This window comes from Calypte anna, chromosome 3 (genome assembly GCF_003957555.1).
Source record: "Calypte anna isolate BGI_N300 chromosome 3, bCalAnn1_v1.p, whole genome shotgun sequence".
NCBI classification, from domain to species: domain Eukaryota; kingdom Metazoa; phylum Chordata; class Aves; order Apodiformes; family Trochilidae; genus Calypte; species Calypte anna.
Window position 1 is genome coordinate 57394369 of NC_044246.1, and position 22938 is coordinate 57417306.

General features: G+C 39.1%; 1 protein-coding gene across 7 annotated transcripts in view; it reads right to left on the bottom strand.

The window, feature by feature from the left end:
* Positions 1-22938, bottom strand: part of ARFGEF3 (ARFGEF family member 3) — an 87290-nt gene that overhangs the window by 59522 nt on the left and 4830 nt on the right. For 6 of the 7 annotated variants that reach the window (XM_030447873.1, XM_030447872.1, XM_030447871.1 and 3 more), the window contains exons 3-4: positions 9756-9837; positions 8266-8397 (exon numbers count right to left, since the gene is read on the bottom strand). The exons of the other annotated variant lie outside the window; for it this stretch is intronic. In XM_030447873.1, coding sequence (XP_030303733.1) covers positions 8266-8397; positions 9756-9837 — 214 coding nt within the window. The remainder of the gene's footprint in view (positions 1-8265; positions 8398-9755; positions 9838-22938) is intronic. 7 annotated transcript variants of the gene reach the window in all.

Consider the following 22938-nt stretch of genomic DNA (forward strand, 5'->3'; position numbering starts at 1 on the left):
ATGGCCAAAATCCACTCATATTTGATATACAAACTTCTCATTATTTATAATCATTCCTTCCATTCATTTCTATCAGTATAACAAAGAAGAAAGGAAAAAAAATGCATACAACAGCTTGAGCTTTTTTTGTTAAGTGTACCAGGAAAATATCAATCACACTAAAACTAATGTATTAGTCCCTACAACTTTCTCAGCACTTAACTACTGTTCTCTGGCACACAAGGAAATTCAGGGCATCAGATACTGATATCAGGTACTGATAATCAGATACTGATTCAGGGCAATCAGTTTTACTGATTGCAAACAATTTCTTTTATTTATTACTTGCTTCTCAGTGGTACTAGGCTATTTTATGGGTAGGTTCTATGACAGTTGCTAATGCAATAATACCCTGGGGTAATCTCCTTAACCTCCTTATCCTAGAAACCAAAACAAACAACTTGGCCACCATGTATCTGCTCAGAGCTTGCAAACAAACAAACAAACAAAAAACAAAGGCAAAGGGATGCATATTTGGGAAGATTATTGGATTTAGGTCCCTGAAAAAGCACAATATTTCTTTTATTGTGTTATGCACTTTCCACATTATAGTGCAATGACAGAAAATTGTAACAACTTGAAGCAGCCAACTAGATCACCTCTTGGGTAGAAGCTGTATCATCTCTCTATGAAGTAATGGTCTCTAGAACCATCTCAGAGTGTTCATAAAGAATGAAAAAAATGCTGAGTGGTGGGTTAAGGGAATTTTATATTTGCCTTTATATGTTATTTTGCCTTGACTCTCTCAGTCCTTCATAAATGTGAGCTGCGTAGTTCAGATAAATACTAGGGAGAACAGAAAAGGGCATGCTACCCTTCCGGAGTACAATAGTTCTGGACTATAATAACTCTTTCAGATATTTAATATTTAAGTTTTAGAGCAAAGCAAAGTTTCTGAAACAACATTCTTTGGAGTTTCTCTTTGCTCTGAAATGGGCAAATGGATATTCTTATCCTAAAAGTGCTATATACCCTACAAACTATACATGGCCAATACAAACTATAGAGTGCCAGCATCTGACCTTGACCTGTTTCTTATTACAAATATTATGAATGCTGCATATTGTATTTCTTGATACCAATTCTGCAAATTTCTCTGCAATAGCTGTATTTTCTGGCATGGATAAGTACTAGTGAGGAAGAACAGTGGTACCTTTTTTCCTGTTCAGAGAATAAATCCTATGGAATAGCTAAAAAGTGAACAGTTATAAAAACCTTCAATAATCTCATATGCTTAATAAGTATGTAAGTCATAAGGATTATTATTTCCATCTGCTGTTCACTCTACACCTGCAGAATTTAAACTTCAAAACCATGTGGATTCTAAACTATTTATCAGCCATGCATCCAGCTGTTGGGCTCCACTTTGTCAGCTACTAACTACCCTGAAATTTTATTGACATCTCTTATAGTTGTGAGAGCTCAGCAGCTGGCTAAAAAAATATATCCAGTATTTAAGGAAAAACACTGCTGTGTATGTAGCACACAGTTCATAAACCCAGAGACAGACAACTGTCACCTCCCATTGACAAATCTCTTCTTATCATGCTAAGAGCCAAAATGGGCAGCCAGGCCCATGACTAATCTTATTCAGAGTTTTGTGTGTCCTGATTTTCCATACTTGTAAAGCCTTGTTTGCTTCATGGGATTTTCTGCTCTCTTGTACCATCTCGGCCTTGTACAGTTTGTTAATACCTAATGCTTTCTGCAGGCCACAACCTGGAATTCATTTACTATAACACATGGAGATACACACCAGTTTAGGCATTCTTAGGAGCCCTTGCCCTTCAAAATCTCTTCTCCTCCCCTTTCCTCCTCCCCTTCAAGTCCCCCCCTCCCTTTTTTTTTTTTTCCAAATTTCCTAGCTTTATGGAACTGAACTATGAAAATCTAGAGCATATATGCTTCTTTTCTTTCATGCATGCTAATAACTTGTTTGTAACAGGTGATTTATAGAAAAGTTAGGCATCAAGAGCAGTAAGGAAGTGATACCAAAACCTTGCTATGAAGTTCTACGTAATTTTAGCAAAAAAGGCTGCTATGCTTAGTGCAAAATGAGATCTGGGAACCTACAAGCTAGAGAAAGGGCATATGATCTGATGTGATCAAATGACAGAAGCATAACAAGTTATCACCCAGCATATTCTTTTCTTACTCCACTTGCTACAAATGATTTGTGAGATCTGAAAGATGGTCTCTGACCAATGCACAAGACTGCTCTCAGCTATGATTTCCATCAGCGCTGCTGCAGGGCTCATTTACAGTCTTGGCGATGTTCCAGACACTCAGCTCATGTGTCTTCCCACTTCTGTGGAACAAACAGGAAGACAGCAGGCTTCTCTTTTAGATTACTGGATTAAAAAAAAGGATTAAGACCAAAGAAAACCCACAAACTTAACCACTCAGATCCCCTAAAACATCAAGTCTTCACAAAGTGTATTCCACAGGCTTAACTACTCATGACACTAACTCAAGCAGTCTCTATTTTATTTAAAAAAATATAAAGAGAAGAAAGTTAGGTTTTCTTAGGTCATTTTATTTTTGCAACCACTGATAATGGAAGCAGAAACAAAATTAAAGAGTAGTTCCTAATAACAGCTTCTGTACAAACAAAATTGAAAATAAGCTTCAACTATGATGAAATCTTATACTTTAGAGTTCATACAATTAAAAAAACCAAACCAAAACAAACCAAAACAAACAAAAACTGACATGACTGTAGGGATAGTTTCAAAGTCCCACATCAGATCAAATTTCATAAATGGTTTATTCATTGCAAAAGCATTCATTTTACTGTTAAAGCCGTGACTGGAATGGAACAAGAAATACAATTCCTATTGGAGTCCTGGGCTACAAACTGCAGTATAAGAGTGAACACACAAAGTTTTTACAATAAATAGGATAAAAAGAAAACAGAAAGGTGCTTCTGATGATATAACGAAAGTCAATTGACAGAAAATTTAGAGGGTTTCAACTGCAATGTAATTAAATTGGTATTATATCTATTCCATATTATTATACCCATTCCATATTTTAAGAGAAGACTCTTAAAGAGAGCAAAGGAGGGAATATTTTCAGACTATAAGGCTGCTAAATATTGCTAGCCAGGTACTTAGCACATATCCCAGCTGCTTAGCACATATCTGTAGTGAAAGATAATTCTTACATTGAAGATTTTACAGGGGAGTCACATCAAATAAACAAGGTGTGTAAGAAAGCAAGTAGTATCCCCCAAAACAGAGAAAGTGGGAAAAGGTACAAAACTTCATAGCAATTGTATCTGTCATCATCCGAGGACACTTCAGCACTTCACTGCATTCAAGTGCCCAGTCCAACATCCATACACTACTGCTATCCTTTTTCTGTTCCAGCACGCAAAAGTCCCATTGGAAAAACCCTCTGAACATTAACATTTCTTCTAGTCCTTAGAGCGCTACATTTTGTAGCAACCTCTGATCTCTTTGGGATTCCTGAAGGGAGCCTTTCCAGATTTACTTGACTTGCAGGCTTCTAAACTTTGGCGCAATGTACGCTCTGATGATTCTCAAATCCTCCCTCCAGGAGGAAAAACCCAGCCAGAAGACAAAGCAGGACAATCCACTATCTTGTTCAGTAATTTGACATTTAAAGCAGTCATCCAGTATTTCTGCAAAATAGTATGGACAGATGGTGTCCTCCTCTTTGGCAGAATAACTAGTAACCTGCTCATGTCAGATTCTTTGGCCTTGAAGGAAAACAAGGGCAAGAGATACAAAGTGTGTTAATAAACCAATGTACACTGTGCCACCACGGATCACTGTACAAACCAGCAGATTTTAATTACAGAGAGAAAGGAAGGAGGTGTCTCCCATGAATCAGTAAAATCCTAGAATGCCTTGCTAACACAGCAGCAATTGGTGTTCAGCATTATGAAAGCACCAGGGCTTCAAACAAAAGCCTGGTATAGGAGAACCTCACACATTATCTGTGCCGACATGCTGTACGCTCCCAGAATATGATGCCCATTAATTCACCAGACTAAAACAGAACTACTGCTCAACACTATTTATGGCAGTATGAAACCAAGTGAAACTTCTGCTTATGTAGTACACTTGTAGCAGGGAAAGAAATTATTTAAAATAATTGCTTAACAGATACATAATAGGTTTTCTCAACAGCTCTGACAGGGGCACTGTCTTTAGAATTATAAAAGTTAAAGGCAGACAAGATTAAAAAAAAAAAAAGTCTGAGTAGTGCTGCTAAAGATGGCATTTCTCACTTCTTAAGTTACAGTCTAATTAGGTTCACTGCATTACTTTATGAATCAGAAGCTATATCTGAGTAAAACAAAACTGAAAAAAGACAAGTACCAAACTGAAAAATGCCAACCAAAAGTTGAGAGTTCTCAAATAAAAATTAGGCTACACGCATCCATTACCAAAATGATCAGAAAGGATGTCAACACATGGGTGTAAATAAACCCAGAGCTGGTATATCCTCTGGATGGAAAATTGGGACATCTTTTCTTGATAACAAGGGAATTTTTTGGACAGGAGAGGGGAAAGACAACTTCCTCACCCTCAGGTACATGCAAAGTTCCACCAAAACTGCATGAGGGGAACTTTCAGCATAGCAATGTACTTTATTATTACAAGAGCAAATTTAAAATTACTGTTTCAACTCACTGCATTAATTGGCAAGAAGCCAGCCTGAAGACAACCTAAGAAGTGGCACCTCACAGTCTGTTTGGCCTGCCAGAGGCTTTCACCCTATACCAGGGCATCTCCTGACCTGCATCCAGGAAAGAGATACTAACATAAGCATGTTTTGCAGTTCCAACATTAACCACCATGCTACACGAAGCTTCTGTAATATTTTCCCCCTCTCACAAGAAACAGACATGAGGAGCTCTAGGGAGGAGAACCTCAGTAAGCCAGGATTTCTACAGGCAAGAAACTAAGCCTGATTTTCCACTCCAGCAAACCTTTCAAGAGACAAGACCAACTCTCTGCTTAAATTTTAAAAACCTCCTGGCTACCCAAATCCCCAGAGATTGTCCAGGACTATGAATTCAAGCACAGAAAAAAGGTACTAAGGAAAAGCCACGGATCCTGGAATGAGGCTAGATTTTTGAGAGACAGTATTAACTACTGACATTTTTTAGGCAACTCCCACCAAATATCCATTTGTCCATAACCAGAATGTTATCATTCTCATTCTTCTGACCCATTTAAGGAAAGAGCTCAGCTATTTAATTCAAGACTGTGAATTCTGCTTCAACAGTCAGGCACCTAAGAACCAAGGGAGTTCTTTAATCACAATCTTGATTATGAGCACTAGGCATTTACCACAGTTCTAATTACTTTGGGAAAGGATTAGCTTATCTTGACACATGCAAGGTAGGTCACTCAATCCATTGGAGTTAACCTGGTTACTTATAACTAAGCACATGCATAAAATTACTTAAAAAAACTAATCAGACCAAAAAAAAAAATAAAACCCAAGAGAGTCTGGACATATAGTTGTTCTACTTTATAACAATTAAAGTTATGAAAAGCTAAGCAGAGGAAGCACTAAGAACTCTAGCTAGCATTTCTGGGCAGGACTGATCTTACAAAAGTCTTATTTACACAGCATTGTGCAAGTCTACACAGACTCCCCTCTTTGACAGTGCAGACTACTAACACATCGTAGAATTGTAAAGAAAAATTAGCTCTTGCTTATGACATCTTCTATCGGGTACCACCATAATAAGAACTAAGGAACACATCTGGGTGAAACTTTCTTCTCCTAATCTTCAACAATTTATTTTGTTTTCTCATTAATATAAATTTTAAAGCAGTTCTGGATTAAAACATGCAAATAAAGTTGAACACTTTTTTATTTTTTACTTTATTTGAAACACAGTGCTTCTTTACTCAGAAAGAGATTGGATTGCAATTTATATTGCAAATGACATTGAAAAATGTTTGCAATAAAGCTGTGGATAAAATACATTGAAGGAGAAAAAATAATCTATTATTCTAAAGTTATATATTCATTAAAATATGTAGATAAGCAGTAAGCACCAGTCATTGGGTTGCTAATTCTTAAACTGTCTTCTCCATCTCTGTTTATCAGTTATATCTATGCTGTTGCACCAAAACACATGACAACAACTTCCAGTCTGGACTCCTCTGTACCTCTTTTCACATTTATTTTGCATGACTGAAGGCTTCTGTGAAATATTTGTTGGTTGTACTCCTAGTATCTGCAAGACCGGTGCTAATGCACAGCAAGTCACAGAGAACCAGGCCAGTATCACTGCTGACCCAGTTTCACACAAACCTGCTCATACTCAGGGGTGTCTAATATCTGCACTGGATAAAGATGTATTTAATATCCTCTGGATGGAATAACACCGTCTAAAGTACGGCCATATGCTGCCTTGAGGACACATTTTAGCAGATTCAAGGATTTAAATGCATTGCTGAGACCAGCTGCTTGAAAAAGCCCTCAAAGGCTTTAGCCATTCAGTCTGACCTGGGTTAATGACCACATTTTCAAGTGTTGCAATGGCATCTGTAACCTTCATGCTAAGATATAAAAATATGTCTAGTTGATTTGAGTTTTAGGCAAGACTCGCATTTAATGGCACTGTGTTTTAACTGCCCTGATTGCAATATGTTTTGGCCCTCTGGTCTCTTGAAAGATTTAAAAGAGAAATAATCAAAATACAAGTTATAATGTTTTGTTTTGTTTTTCTTTTCTAAAAAAGTGTACATAGATAAAATCTTAGGTTTTGGCATGGGTTTTATATGGTTTGGTGTTTCATGGTTTTCATTATTTTATTTTTTGCTTTTCACATATCAAGACAACTTGATAAGATATGTACTCATAACCATAGTGAAATAAAGCACTTAAATTCTTCTCACTGCGGAGGCAATGTACCACAGATGCATGTTGTGGTTCTCAAAGAAATTGTGCCCATTTAGATTCTGAATCTGCAACACTCAAGAAAGTAAAATAGTGACATGCAAAAAATTACTGCATACCAAGAGAGACCTGCTGGTTCAGTAGTGCTATTTCCTAACAGTGCCCTTTTCCCACTGGAGGAACAAAAGCTGCAGAAAATGGCCACTCTGGATTAGGGATGCAGATCTTGGTGTCATAGGTAAAGGCTGTACATGGGCAGAAGCCTGGTCCCATAAAATGAGTAGCAGCCCACATGGATACTCCTTTTTTTCTGCTGCTAGCCTCCCCCTTTCGCACAGTCTGACACTGAGTGCACATTGCACCCAGGTAGTTGTCTTCAGCAGCAAAGAGTACAGGTAGTACAGAGCCATTTCAGAGAGGGTAACATATATTAATTAGAACAAGTATGACACATGTAAGAAAGAAATAAAGTAGCTAATCTGTGCACTCAGAAGTCAAGTGATCCAAACATGTCAGTCGGGACCAGGTACAGTGAACATACAAAAAAGACCTCTGGTTTGCTCCAAAATGTTTTTGATAAGTGATCAGCAATAGCACAACCAATCCTGTGGGACAAAGTTTACACCCAAACATCTGATAACTATCCACCACCATATTGCTTAACACAAATAATATAGGCACTGGAAATCAACCTTTTATACCAGTAGTGGCAAGTCACAACCAAGCCTGTGACAGGGCAAGGAATACTGACAGTATCTCCCCTTCAAAACAGCACCTTCTGACAGCTGAGCCACACACAGAAGGGTGCTAAAGCTTTTCCAGAAGTGGAAGCTTTCACTGAGTATACAAAAGGATAGCTTCTTTCATTACACTAGCTGAGGCACATTTTGGTGCTTAAATAATTCCTGGCCCATCATTACAATTCTACAAGGAAAACATATAGCTGATAAACTAGAACCTATGCATACACAGTTCAAAATTACAAACTCTGCCCAGAACACCCCAGGAACATGAAAGGTCAATACCAAACATGACTTTTCAAATCTACAAGTAATTTATTTGTGAAGTATGGAGTGAATTGATGGTCCTGTTTCTGTTTGCTAGCACTGGGACCACCAGTGCACTGGCTCTTAATATAAACCATTTCCTATTTAATCCAGTGAAACACAAGCCAAGTAGAAATAGAAACAACTGATATCTGCTAGCAGGAAGGTGGGAATCAAATACTGCCTTAAGGTGAAGATTTCCAAGGCAACAGCTAATTTGTTTGCTAACCCCAGCATTCAGTCAGGCAGCCTCTGTTGCAAGCACTGACGTGTGTGAAACACTAACCTTCATCACTTCAACCTGTAGGTCTTCATTGAGTGAAGGAGTCACTTTGACGGCATTTAGCATCTGATTAAGCAACTGTTTTTCATCTGAGTCTGTCTCCATGGATACAAACCTCTCATCAGACAGCAGCTTCTGCAGAGAGAAAATGGAAATGTACAGGTTGAAACAAAACTGCCTCTGCCCAGTTCTGCTCTGAACTACTACACCTAAACCTATTAATGTTTGGTACTATAGTAGCTATGTTTCCTATGTACAAATTTCAAACTGATCCAATAATTAAGTATGAAAGTACTGCAAAATTGGGAGATCTGTTCCTTGATAAGGGGACAGCTAACATCTTTTGAAGCAGCTGTTATTCTAGTAACATCTTTCCCAAACCCATTTCTCCTGTGTCCAGAAGAAAGCAGACATCAGTTACTGACGTAGGAACACAGAACAGTCCAAGTAATGGCCTCAGCAAAACCTCCCTACACCTTAGAGGCAGGGAAAGTGTGGAACCCTTGCACACCCCCCTTGTGGAACACCCACCCACCCCATCCCCCACTATATCTGCAACACAAAGCACAGCATCTCATAGCAGGAGCAGAGTACTACACTGCAAGCAGGCAGTAAGTGTCTTCTGGCAGAGTCTAGTAACTTAAGAAACATTTCAGAAATTGCCTTTTTTCCTTAGCAAGAGCCTCCTACAACCACACTGTGCTCCAGTGTGGAGCACTCTCTAACCAAAAGCCTGGCATCTCATATGCTGAATTAAGTGAATCTGGATGATCCACTTACATGCTTACACTCCCCAAACAACTTCATGCTTGTCCTCTGAGGAAGAAATTTCCTCTTGGAAAATGGTGACATACATTTCACACCCCAGCAGTGTACCAGCCTTTTCCACATGTACTTATTTGTCTTACTTACTGATATGTACTTATTTGTCCAATTAGAAAAAAGGTAACAGCTTTGATTTTTATATTGTCAAACCCAAGACAGTCTTTCTGTTGCTTGTGTTGCACTGCTGATTTATTTTGCAGTTTCATAAGCTTCCAAATCAAATGCTATTCCTACTCTCTTCAGTGTACAAAAACTCTGGAACGTGCCCGCTCATTGAGAATGCAGGTCCCAAATTCTTTATCAACCTCTCCACCTTTCAAGCACTGCAGTCCTCTCTTCTAATAAAAACAAAACAAAACCCAAAACAACAGAAAGGATTGGGTCAGTTTAATTTCTAAGACATTGAGCAGTGGCAAGGCTTACTGAGTGTAGCATAGAGCCACACAATCTCCTGTTCAGTAGTGAAAGCCAGGAACCCCCACGTATCTGTAGAGCATTTTTAGCTTCTACAGAATCACTAGCCTTTACTTGCATTCTAATTTCTGAATACTTACAGAAACATGAACACTGTCATTTAGGACAGACACTTCTTCAATTGTATTTTTAAACAGAAAAGTCTACATTTCTTTGACACCCACACTAACACATCCTCAACTCTCAAGCCATACCTGCATCCCTGCTAGAGCCTGTTGAGCCAGCTTCATGCTTTTTGATTCCAGAGCCAGTTGGAGAGGAAGGAGACACTTCTCCCTGATGAAAATTAAGAAAAAAAAAATGAGGGGAACAATGTAATTAAAATTGGTATTCAAAGGAACACTATTCTAGAAGGACTGTATCACTTTCACTAAGGTAACACTTGCATTCAGTAATTAAGGAAAGTTTCATAACTCTGTGAAGCATTTTTACCCTCTAAAGAAAGCTGCCTTTTTTTTTTTTTTGCATACTGTTAGGAATGGCCTTTCAATTGGAATTCCACAAAATACTTCCCAACTGCTAGCCCTCTGTGTGCATGTATGAATGTACAAAGCTTAAAAAAGGGATTCACAGATGACTAGTGGTCCTTAACTCAGTGTGATAAGCATTACATTGCAGTCATTTACCCTCTGCTTAATTAATATTCAGATTGCCAGAAAAGTGGTTTCATAATTCACTTTCTATTAGTCCAGTTTTGGTCTATGGCCTCCTCTACAGTACAGTGTGGCCTGACATGTTAGCTCCCAACAATTGTATAGACAAAAGCAAATGTATACTAATAAGTTTGGTTTTCACCTGAATTAGCATGTGTCAGAACCACAACTAAGTTGCACTTTGGTTAGAATAACACAATTTTTAAATATAAAAATAAATCACTAATTAGGATAGTCTTTTAGACACTTTTGCTCAGTGCTCAGATACCTTTGTTTTTGTTTTTTTTTTTTAAATTGGGTGACCAAACCAAATAGTGCCTGGAGCTGCGACTCCTCTCTTTACTCCTTTCTCCTTATCAGGGAATGGCTGCTGCATCTGAAGAACACCTAGTAACCACAAAGCCTTCAAGCAAGTTGGCAGGAAACTCATTCCTGATCAGAGATACTCAGCCTATGTCCAATTGCAGTCTCCCTGAAGGTTTGCAACACTTCATTAGGTCACATATCATGAGGCACTTATCTGTACAAAGTCTATTTTTGCATTTGTACAGACACCCCTGCTTATGGCAAACCCTGCTGCACCAGCCCTTAAGAGACTTAGTACTCCAATTTTATGATTTATACCCCTAGGAACCATCCTGGAATTTCATTAATTTTCTCCCCATGGAAACAAGTGTGTGCAAGGTAAGAAGGAACAGAAAACAACTGGCTGAGTCTTTTCTTAGCCAACTGTAAACCAAAAAACATTGACTTGTTACATCTGAAGTATTCTTCTTTGTCATGTCTCAATGCATTCAAATACATAACCAAACACTCTGTCCTTTCAAAACAGAGTCAAAGATGTTTGATTTACAAAAATAGCAAAAGGAAGGTTTTTCTCTTTTACTCCTGTAAGATGCCTTCAACTTGAAGTCACTTAGTTTCAGTTGACTCGATGATAAATACTTTATTTGCTCAAAAGTACATATAAAAGTACTGACCAATTCTCCTACAACTGTAAAGGTTCAAGTTCTGACATGAATGAAACACCTGCAGTTGGCTAGTGTGCATATTCTCTTCCTCTTGCAAATCCTCTCTTCACAACCAGGTAAGGAGAAGCCCTAGATAAGAGCAGTACTGGAGTTTCAGACATATTGTCTGAGCATTTATGATTCATATGGTTATGAACACTTGTTAGACATTTATGTCTACCTAAAGTCATACCTCACCACAGTCTGCCTATAAGCTACCAACCTCCCTCCACAGCTGGTAGTCTACAACCTTAAATTGCTCTTTAAAAAACTTAAATGGAGACCACCAACCACTGGCTGCCTCAGCTCTGGGGAAGTGAGCTTGTAACTCCTTCAGCAGATCCTGCTTGCAGAGGACTCCCTGCAAAACTCAACTGTATTTTGGGTGTGTTCAGTTGGTATTCCTTTCTCTCCACATTTCCAAAAAAAGCACCAATCACAATACACCCCAAGGAGCACAAAACTGCTATTTGCTCTTTGAAATGCAATCACATCCTTCAATGATAAATTCAAGATCTCAGCATCACAATCATGGTTCAGTTAAGCAACCTAGTAAGCTTCTGTACTTGGCAAAGACCTCTTAAGAATCTGCAGGTCTTTTCATATTTGTACCGTCTTCCCAGGTTACAGGAATTTTTAAAAGGCCACTTGGCATAACACCATGAGAAGCTTTTTGAAGGAAAAATTCATTACACAGATTTCTAAAGAGCTTGAAGGAGACTACATGTTTATCTTAAAGGTTTCTAACTAAAAGCTAACCATGTGCTTCCTTTAGGGTATTCTGAGAAACAGGCAGGCACAAAGCTCAATTTTCTCAAAAGCTCCTTTCTTGAGCACTTCTGGAATCAGACTAGACTAACGCAAAGGATTTAAAACTTGTGAGTTTAGCATCCAAAATAGCTTGAACATCTAAGAAATATTTTGTCAAAGCATCATATCATCCAGATCTACAGAAACTGCCAAAATATCTAGTCCAGGGTTCAGACAGTAATCATCTACCCAGTAAAGAGCTGCCTACCAGGTAAATATCTATTGCCAGCTTTGCCTGGACCTGGGAAGATATGTAGCATGGAGGTCAATCGTGACAGGACTTTATAATTTACGAAGGTGCCACAGAAATACATCTCTAACCCACAAAGTACCTTTAAGTACCAACTTCTACGTTGTCACTTTAACATCCTCTCATTCTTAAATGTTGTCACTATAATTGTCCAGGGGGAACTCACATTTGAAAGTAGTAGATCAGCAGGTGACAAAATAAGGTACCTGTCCACTAACTGGTGCTCAATCAGCCAGACCCACATAATAAAAATGAAGAAAAAAATAATCACAATAGTGTATAGTACTAACTGCAAGGATGCTACAGATTGCTGATTATTTAGACCTGCACCTTTTCAGGGCAGAACATCACTTTTCTTTTAGTCCTTCTACAGTTTACTGCAACAGCATATAAACATTTGGAACATTATTAATACACAACAAAGTTATCATATTAAAGTGGAACGAGAGGTGAAAGAGAAGGCTGTCATAAGTCACTGGAGCAGATCCAGTTCAGTTTCATTATAATGAAGACAGGTGGGAGCTCCTCTGGCTTATGTGTACCCTGCACATCAGTATGTTGCCTGCCATCTGTCATCACATACTGCAATCAGCAGAAGACAAAGAGAGCTGTTTCTTCAGATACCTCCCAAAATGAAGAAAGAAAAGACAAACAGGAGGATGGAAATTAGAATAGATTCAATTAGCTGAACTTCCCATCTTTGATAAGAATGTTTAACTCAAAATCTAATTAAGGTTGCCACAGCCTGTGTTCCCACTGTATTCTCAGAGAAAATGAATTGCCATTGTGTCATTTCCTGTTCTTGTTACACACTTGGTCAATTAAATCTTTAGCATTTCCATGCTACAGCTATGAAACACCTGCAGAGATACCTCACAATGTTTGATTAGCTCGAGCATCTTCCACATTTCAGTTCAACCTGCCATTTAAATGTATCATCTGCTAGTATGAGAACACAGAGGGACATGGCAGGTAACCTTCAGGCAGAATGGGAAAGGATGATGTAAATTAAAACAATCTGTCCCTACTAAGGTTTAACACTTAAGAACTCAGTTCAATAAGGCTGTACAGATGAAACAGACCAGAACTTGATCTCAGAGTGCAATGATGAAAGGGACTGAGGTTCTCTTACACTTCACAGCCCTTTGATGATTCCATTCAGTTTTGCATGGTCCCACACCATGGAACCTCTTTGCTTACTCCAGTGTCTGAAGTTCTACACTCTCAAGCGTTAATTTGTTCAGGTTTTGTAGTGCTACACATGTAAGACATTTCACATAAGTGAAGTTCTCAGAATAAGCTGGTACACATTTAAGAATGTTTTCCATTGTGCTATGATACAGAAAGTAGTTTCCAACTGGAACTCCTAAGTTTCCATACTGATACATGCAGGTGTGGGCGTGTATACACATACAGTTTTAGGCACAAATGCCAGCTGTTCTGGGTTGATGTGACATTATTGGTAGTGGGGAAGGGAGCCTCAGGGGTGGCTCCTGTGAGTAGCTGGTGAAAGCTCTACCAGCTCCAAAATGTCCAGCTCCGCCTTTGGCTAATTTGAGGCTCTTGGGCACAATAGATGTGTGCCTCTGCAATTAACATATTCAAGACAGGGAAATACCCGGTAAGATTTCAAGGGAAGAGAAGAGGGGGAGGAGAGAGAGCAACTCCAGAAAAGAGAACAATGCCAGAGACCCAGGTCTGTGAGGCAGGAGAGGGAGAAAGTCCCTTGCAACCCATGGAGAAGCACAGCGGAGCAGACCCCAAAGGACCACAGCGGGGCAATTGTGAAGCAGCCTGTGAAGGATCCCATTGGAGAAGTTGTGGACCTGCAGCCTGTGAAGGATCACAGAGCAAATGTTGTGGAGCTGCAGCTGTGGAGATGACTGTTCCTGAACTAGTCCGTGGCTCTGTGGTGCGCTGGAGCAGTTTGTTCCCAAGGGATTGTGCCTCGTGGGAGGGACTCATGTTGGAGGGGTTCATGAAGGACTGTGGGAGGGACCCCATGCTGGAGTAGGGAAAGACTGTGAGGAATCTTCCCTGAGGAGGAAGGAGTGGCAGAAAACAGCCTGTGACGTCCAGACTGTAACCCCCACTCCCTGTTCCCCTGTGCCACTGTGGGGAGGAGGTAGAGATATCGGGAGAAAGTAAACAGGCCCAGGAAGAAGGGAGGGGTGGGGGGAAGTATTTAAGCTCTGGGTTTTTGTTTTCTCTTTGCCCCATTTTGATTTGATTAATGATATTCCCCAAGCTGACTCTGTTTTATCCGTGACTATAATTGGTGAGAGGAACCCTCATAGTCCTTGTCTTGACCTGCGAGGCTTTAGGTGCATTTCCTCCTCGCTATCTCAAAATGAGGAAGGGAGAGTGAGTGGCTACGTGGTCCTTTTGTTATTGGCCAGACTCAAACCACGGCATCAACTTAACCTTGAATGAAATGAGCCAGGTACAACATAGAGGGGGCATGAAAGGAAGGGAGCACATTTGACTTGGAGTAGGATAAGCTGTCAAAAGCTTCATGATAAGGTAGCCTGGGCATTGACAGATGAAGCAAACCAAAGAAAACAGAAGCTAGAAGGAAAATAGAAATTGAGATGGTATAAAGAAGGAATGATAGAGAAGAAAAAGGTGCTCAGATATTAACTGGTATACTATACTGAAATCCACTCTAATTGCATTGTTTGCCTATGCCCCACAATAGTGCTTCAAAAGACAACTCGGTGTAAACAAACAAACAAACAACCACCTCCCCTACCACAGAAAAACCAAACAAAATCAACCAACCAACCAGCCAAAAAAAAGGCACTAGTAAGAGCTCTTGGCTGTAAAGTTCTTTCCCTGACAAGGGGAAAACTGGGATCACTCTCTACCTGCTGCTGTTGCCCAAGCTCACCTATGCAAAAGATATGGTGAGAGTCACTGCAAACCAAGGTTCTGGAACAATGATTTTACACCACAGAACATTTCAGAGGCATGAAAAAACTTTCCTAATCTTGTACTGAACAAATTAATATTACAAGATGACAGCCCCCTCCCTTCAGAACAGAGTGCCAACCACCCTTCTGTCCTGACCTAGAGGACCAATTAAAACAAACAAACAAACACATATATATATTCTAAGATCACTAGAAGCCAGTTGCCATTTGCACTGACAGGCACTTCATTAGAGGAAACAGCATTTGGTAAGTGTGGGACATTATGTGTAGAACCAAGTACTGCAGAGAGCACCAAGGACAAAGGCTTACTCCTATTCCTACTGAGGCTATCCGGATTTTTGCCACCGGTACGGTATCTGCATGGTATCTGGACTGAATCCCAACTGTACTGTCTAGGGTCAAGCAGAAAGACCAGCAACAGAACCAAGTGTGTAATCTGGGACTAGTACCTCCAGGAGCACAGGTTGTCCTTCCTGAGCTACCTCACTCTGTGACTGTCAGCTTTGTCAACTGCAGAATGAGTCATGAGAATGTAAATAGCCTTTATATTCAGCACATTGGGTTACTATGACCTTTCTACTTATCTGAGTTTGCCATGGCTCACCAGCCTACCTTTTCCTCTGCAGGTCTGTCACACAGGATGCTATGACAGACCAGTCAAAACAGACTGCCAAAGTGGTTAGAGCAAGACAAATCACTATTGTAAATTATCATAAAAATCTTTCTGTCCCCATTGTCATGGAAAAAGCCTTTAGTGAGAATAGAATAATGGCTCATTAATTCACTCTCATGATGAAAATTGTAATGAAACAGGAAATGGCCTAATCTTAACTTTTTGTTTTTGCCTGGAACACAGCCATGGACCACCTTCACCTCCACCATACTGACTTAGCAAAGCAGGCACTGTAAATGAAGTATTTGTCACCACTGTAAGAGTTATTTCCCTTCATGCAAATGGTCACAAACATATTGATTTTCAGAAAGGGGATTAAAAAGAAAGACATATTAAAATCGCTTTGTAATATTTCCTCCCCCAAAATTACAAAACTACAGAAGCAAAATTCAGAACCTCAGGGCTTTATTGGCATGTTATTTGCATTCCACAGCATAATTCACAACCCAGTCAAAGGACAGATAAGAATTTGATACACAGCTATTGCCATTTCCTGATGTGCTGGTTTTTAGGCAGGATAACAGTCATAGCCAGATCCTAATATTTTTCAATCAGAGTAACACTGACAGCTGTGTCAGAGAGTGATCTTGGCTGCTTAAAATGAACAAAACATCACAGTGTGTAAACTCCAGTAGACTCACTTATCCCGACAGAAAAGTTGGCCCACCATGGGAAAATAAATAGTAAAGGTGAATAGTAAAGGTGAATAGTAAAGGTGAATCCTCAAAATTTTGGAGGTACTCCCCACTGTTACCCTTAAATAAACCAAACAGAAGCAAACACTGTCTCAACATAAAAGGGGATGACTTAATTTGTGCAAAACAAACTTCAGCAGTGTATACGTGAACATATGTACATATAAAAGTAGAAATACTCATAGCTCTTCCTGTGCTAGCTTAGAGAACATTGGCATAAGTCTTTGTGGCTTTATGGCTCAAAACAGAAGCACCAACCTGGAGAAGGAAGGGGAAAAAATGCATCCTTTTCCAAGCGGCAGCTCCTCAAAAAGAAAGAAGAATTAAGTCCTTGCTCACATTCTAGTGAAATGATTAATTTCAGACCTCTCCAGCATTAAAATCTGTACCTCTATGCAAATACAAGTTTGTTGATTGTACTTACAGATCTCTTAGAACAACAGAATAAAAGACAAAACCTGAAGCTTTCCAGTTAGAACAAAGAACAAACCAACAATAAATTATCTTTGATGCTGTACCACTTTGACATCACTGCACATCATGCACTTTGACAACACTGTTAGGATAAACAGTCGGTGTTGAAGTTTACAGGTCCTGAAAAAAACCCAACAAACCCAACAAAAACAGTTGAGAGACTGCTGTTGTACTATGTTGAAAGAAATTCTGACTTGCTTCAGCAAGGCCAGGATTTTACTTCAGTTACTCACAAGAATATAGACACTTGTGTGCATGTTTCCCACATCAAGAGATTTGTCTCTCACATAGCCAGGTGAGGTTCAATCCTTACTAACAAATTTATAATTTCTGTCTGACAGCATTTTCATTTTCTTTCTTATCACTTGCAGCTTCTTTTTTAAAAGACATTTCATTCTTTTTCTCCCCACACAATACAAAACTCTTTGCTTTTATCTGTTTACAGTGGAAAGGCTTCTTTTCATCCGACTTAGGGTTTAATTCCCAGTTTCTTCCTGTATCCAATTCTCTCTCCTCAGCTGCTGATATCAGCTCTTTCTTGGAGTTCCCTCTGGGTCTCTCCTCCAGCTCCCTATTTCATGTTTTCTTCCTCTTTGCTTCATGTATTCCCTTTTCTCTTCAATCCTTAGCTTTTCAAACCAAGACACAAAGTAACCACCTACTACTTACCTGAACCCGCCTCTGCAGGGAAGCACAGGAATTTATCAGAGGACACTTAACAAAGCAGTGAAAAGGAAGTCAAAAGTAATACCGAAGTGAAACTTCATACAGTTTCTTAGCTAGAACAATTTTTCAACCTGGAATGCTGAATGAGATAGCAATTTAATACTGTTTGGTATTAATAAAGTGACACAATCACATTTGTTCTTTAAATACTTTCTCAGAGACATGGGTTTGTCATAAGAGCAGAAATATAGCTCTACTCATGGAAAAGGCAAACATGAAGAATTTAACCTTCCATCCAGCCTAATGTAGCCAAGACCACAGAATTCATACAATCATAATTAAATAGCTCAGTACAGTCACTCATCTGGAGAGCTTTCCTAAGGTCATTTTCTTCCTTGCTATACTCACTAATAACATCTTGATTTCAAGTTACTAGATAGGAGTCTGATACTGTTGTCAAGATGAACCCAAACAGAATAAAACAAAAAAGCATAAGCACAGGACATACCTTTGCTCCAGAAGAGAGAGGGAGAGACAACAGCAAAAGATTCTCCACAGTATTAAAGTGAACGAGGCTAAAATAATAATCAGGATGCTACCAGTCTCCAAAGCTGTAGAATAATCTCACTGTAATACTCTATCATCACCCTCCTGAGTATGTCCACCCCAGAAGATTTTTGCCCTTTGTGCACAGATCATTTTATATCCTTTAGGCAATTTTATTGATTATCATTTGAAGTACAGCATGAAGATGAGATGAGAAGCAGAGTATCTGTCTTTAGCATACACCTCCAGGCCTTAGAGAGAGCACATCCTGGACTTGCTCAGCCTACAATTTTGAAAGCTTATCAAGCTATTCCATGAAGCCTCTCTTCCCTATATTTGGTAAGCCTGGAAGGAAAGCTGAGTTTTTTCCAGTGAAAATACTTTAGTTTCAAAATTTCAGTATACTTAAAACAACAAATAAAACTTGTTATGAGAATTAAACTTCCATCAGGAGAAGGTTTACAGAGATGGGATAGGATTGGGGGGGACAGAAAAAAGAGACACAGAGGTACTATAGCATAGATGTCTTGCAAATGACATTTTTTCTGTTATAGCTGAATGTTCTACAGTTAAATTACAGATGTTTGACGAAGAAATGGGAGGATAAGTTGTATTTCTGGTCATTACTAGTTACAGTTCAAAGACTATTCTTTCTGTCCACAATTGCATTCAACTTTCACAGCAGTACAATGTTAAATCTTGACAGACATAAGGGACGATTGTTAAAAATAGCCCCACATTTGCAATGCATTATGTAATTTTATACTCAATGTACCTCAGCATATTCAATTTTTTAAGCAAACAAATATTCAAGGAAACAAAAGGTAGCATTTTCCTACAGCTTTGTTACTTTTCACAAAATGTAAATAAAAGAACTATAAGAAAAGACTTTTATTATTGCCACTCACCCCTTAATTTTCAAAATAAAGTCACAACTTGCACTGCATCACACAGTGACCACAGCAGAGTCAAACCTCATTTAATGAGAAAACAGTAGTCTCAGTCTCATGCCAATTCTCTTCTTCCATTCCTTGGTTTCCTCACCCAAATATACTTCATTCTCTAAGGCAATTATCAACACCTTCCCAGTATTCTCACTTTCTACTCCTTTGCAAACAGTAAAAATGATCAGACGTTTAAACCAAACACACACACACTGCTATCCCATTATCACCCTTGGACCCCTACGGTAATATTTTGGTTACATTTGTCGTGAGAAATTAGACAAAACCTCAAAACTATGGCTACTCTCATCTTTTATTGGTGCTATTGCTCTACAGAATGAATTGCTTACATCTCAGCCCCACAACCAACCAATGAAAACCACACCAAAAAACCCACAAACCAACCAAACAAAAGCCAACCCAAAATAACCCCAAACAAACCAACCATGTATATCCACAAACAAGAACTATAACCCTGGCTGACAGGTTTTTAGGGATTCCTAGATTTAAGGGCCTTTCAACACTTTTGGAATCTTGTCTTGACAGCAAGAGTTCAGACACACATGATGGAAACTGACCCTATACATTTGTTCCTTCTCCAACATTGATGTCCTTTGGGGTCCCAGCAGATGCAAAATTCTGCTGAGACAAAAATATCTGCCCATCAGATTAAACATGCATTGATCCAAATACCACATCACAGTGGTGCCACATTGCCTTTCTAAACACTGATCTCCACTTCCCACTCACCACCCAACATTAGAAGTAGAAATGCAACATTTTAAATCAAGACCAGAGCATATGTACCATTCGAAACACCAAATGGGCTCCAGGAATGCCCCCAAAAGTCTGCATACAGCCTGTAAACTGCTAGGAGATGCAGCTTAGCAGGCCACACTGACACTAGTATGTCAGCCAGATGCCTGCCAGGGAACTCATCATCCACTTGCTGAATGCCAGATAGCAACCGTGTAATGCTTGAGCAGAGTGAGTCATATCCCCAGAAGCCAGGTTCAGGAGGAAAGCACAGGAGCACTTAATGCCAGGTGGCTGTGGCAGCAAAAGCAGGAAGCAAAGTGTTTTAAAAATAAGGAAGAGCAAAGCAGAGTGAGGTATGCTAAGAATACCATGAAAAAAACTCACAGACAGTAATTCCTCCCCTCCTTGCTTCTTTCTTTTGGTATATGTGTGTGTGTGTGCATGTGTGTATATATATATATATATATATGTAGATATATATATATGGAGAGAGAGAGATGGCTATATATATGGCAGTTTCCCTATCTACTCTCTTCCGGTAGAAAAGAAACTAGCAGAAATTAGGAAAAAAATCAAATAAATGGAAGAAGAATGAAATTGTAAAATCACAAATATTTCTTTACAAGGGAGAAGCCAAAATGCATCCCAAGCTTCAAGACTATTTAAGTGGATGAATTATATGCAAAGCTAAGTGGATTGGAAGTCTCCATGGCATCGGATGTTTGGAGATGATCACACCACACCTACTACTTCTATTATTTGAGCATAAGCAAGCTTAAATAAAGCAACATGTTCACTCATTTATGAGTTTGTAAACTGCATCTGCATCTCAAAAAGTATGTCAGATGGAAAACTAGGGCTTAAAAAATAAATGGCAAAACAGAACTATCAGTTTCACCCCAAAATTCCCATGATTATAGGGGAAAAAAAAGTAAGGAGAACATATATTTCAGAGTTTAGCTAAGTATAAGGCTTCTGTTGTTCCTGACTGCTCTTTATTGCACTGGGTTCCCAAGGTTCACAAAATGCCCTCAAAAACAAGCACAAAGATGAACAGAGCTGGGGCAAAAACAGGGGAAACAGAATTGGACATAATCTGGTTACCTGGCATCTCTGACTTGTGACTTGCCGATTCTACCCCCCAGAAATACTGGCTATTTTTGAAAGGTCAGTCTGAAAATGCGGTGCAATTTTTTGCAGGAATTAATAAAAGAACTGCTACTAACAGAAACAGGACTTGGAAATGATAGCCCCTCTGAAAGCTAAGACAAGTGTCTCTCTGATAAGGTACCCAGAACTGATGCCCTGAAGGCTTGAACCTCTACCTTCATTTGATTTCAAAGACTTTCTGCAACTTTTAGCAGGGATTTGCAGTGTACATATATAATGAAGAGACAAGTAAGCATTTGGAAAGCCTTTCTGGTTCTTTGAAGAATGAATGTAAATTACAGCAGTTACTATGCCAGAACACTTCACTTATCAACATGTCTCATGACCATTACTTTGAAGTCCACAGGGGAAACTTTAAGCTGGCAATAACAACAATTTATAGTACTGGGAGTCTTGCCTATGCATCTTCTGCACTCAAGTCACATTTCTTTGAGAGCAAAGAGACAACATACACATGAGCTCCACAGAACAGCTCAGACTCAAGCCTTCAGTGATGCTCCTGCTACACTGATAAAAGGGAAAAAAATGTATTTTGCCATTGTTTTTGTCAGAAGAACAGAAAACTAAAGAAAAAAAAATAGAAAGACCTGAAAATTACAGGAATTGAGAAAGTCTCTTTAGGATAAGTTTTACAAGTTTTATAAGTTTCACTTAGTTTTATATAGCCTATAAGGCATAATTGCATAAAACATTTTGAGAATTCCAGTATAAGTTTTTTCAAAACACTACATGACTGGCAAGCACTGTCTAGCTTCATATTTTATTTGCTGTTATGTATATAATCCTCACAAGTATTAAATTGCTCTGATCAAACATGCTCTTTCAAGACTTATTTTCTTGTATCTGTTAACTTACCCTTTATGGCTCATATTTCAGCCTCTAAAATCACATTGGAGAAACTGGCCAGGAATATGCCAAGAATAGAAACTTGGTCTGTGCAGGTGGTTGGCCTCAGGGCAGTATTTGTCATCTTGAAAATACTGAAGTGAATGCAACCCATATGAGAAGCAAAGCAATTGTTTGCTGGCAGACAATGTTAAGCTTGCTTAAGCTATTTTCCATGTGATCAATTCACCAATTAAACCACCAGCACATTGATTCCTTTTATCTAATCCATTATTTATAAGTCATCTATCCAGCCTCCTTAAGCACTTAGCATATATCTCATCTTCACAATACCTGTTCATCAGAGACAAACATCATACAGAGACAACAGCCTGGTTACCAGTGGGTTATGTGACTCTCCCTTTTCCAGAATTCACAGGATGTCCATAGCAAAGCCTTGAATTGACATAAGGTCATTTTAATGCCAGCCCTCTTCTTTACTATTTCACACCCTTTCTCAATAGCCTGATAACAAGTTAAAGTACTGAAAACTCATACACATCTTCCTATCTCAAGGCAGAGATGACAGGACTCTGTGGGGAAGTCTATATTTGCTGGAGCTTTGTATTACTTTAGGAAGTGAGATATATAAATAATGTTCCTCGTTAAAATTAGTATTCAAGGTCAAAACTGGTACTTGTATTCATAAATCCAGTTAACATCAAAGGAAGCTTACCAGCAAAATAGTTTCAGCTAGCTCCCTGAAGATATACCCAACAGACCTCTATCAAACTAATTAAAGAATGACATTATGATTTCAGGCCTGACATCCTTGTCACTGTACTCCCTGGAGGCAAAAGTACCCCAGGTGCTCCCAAACATAGCAGGCACATGCTAGCTAAGTGGTCAGCAGACAAGTGCTGTAAACAGCTCCCAGACAAATGCTACAGCTGAAACCCATAACTAATT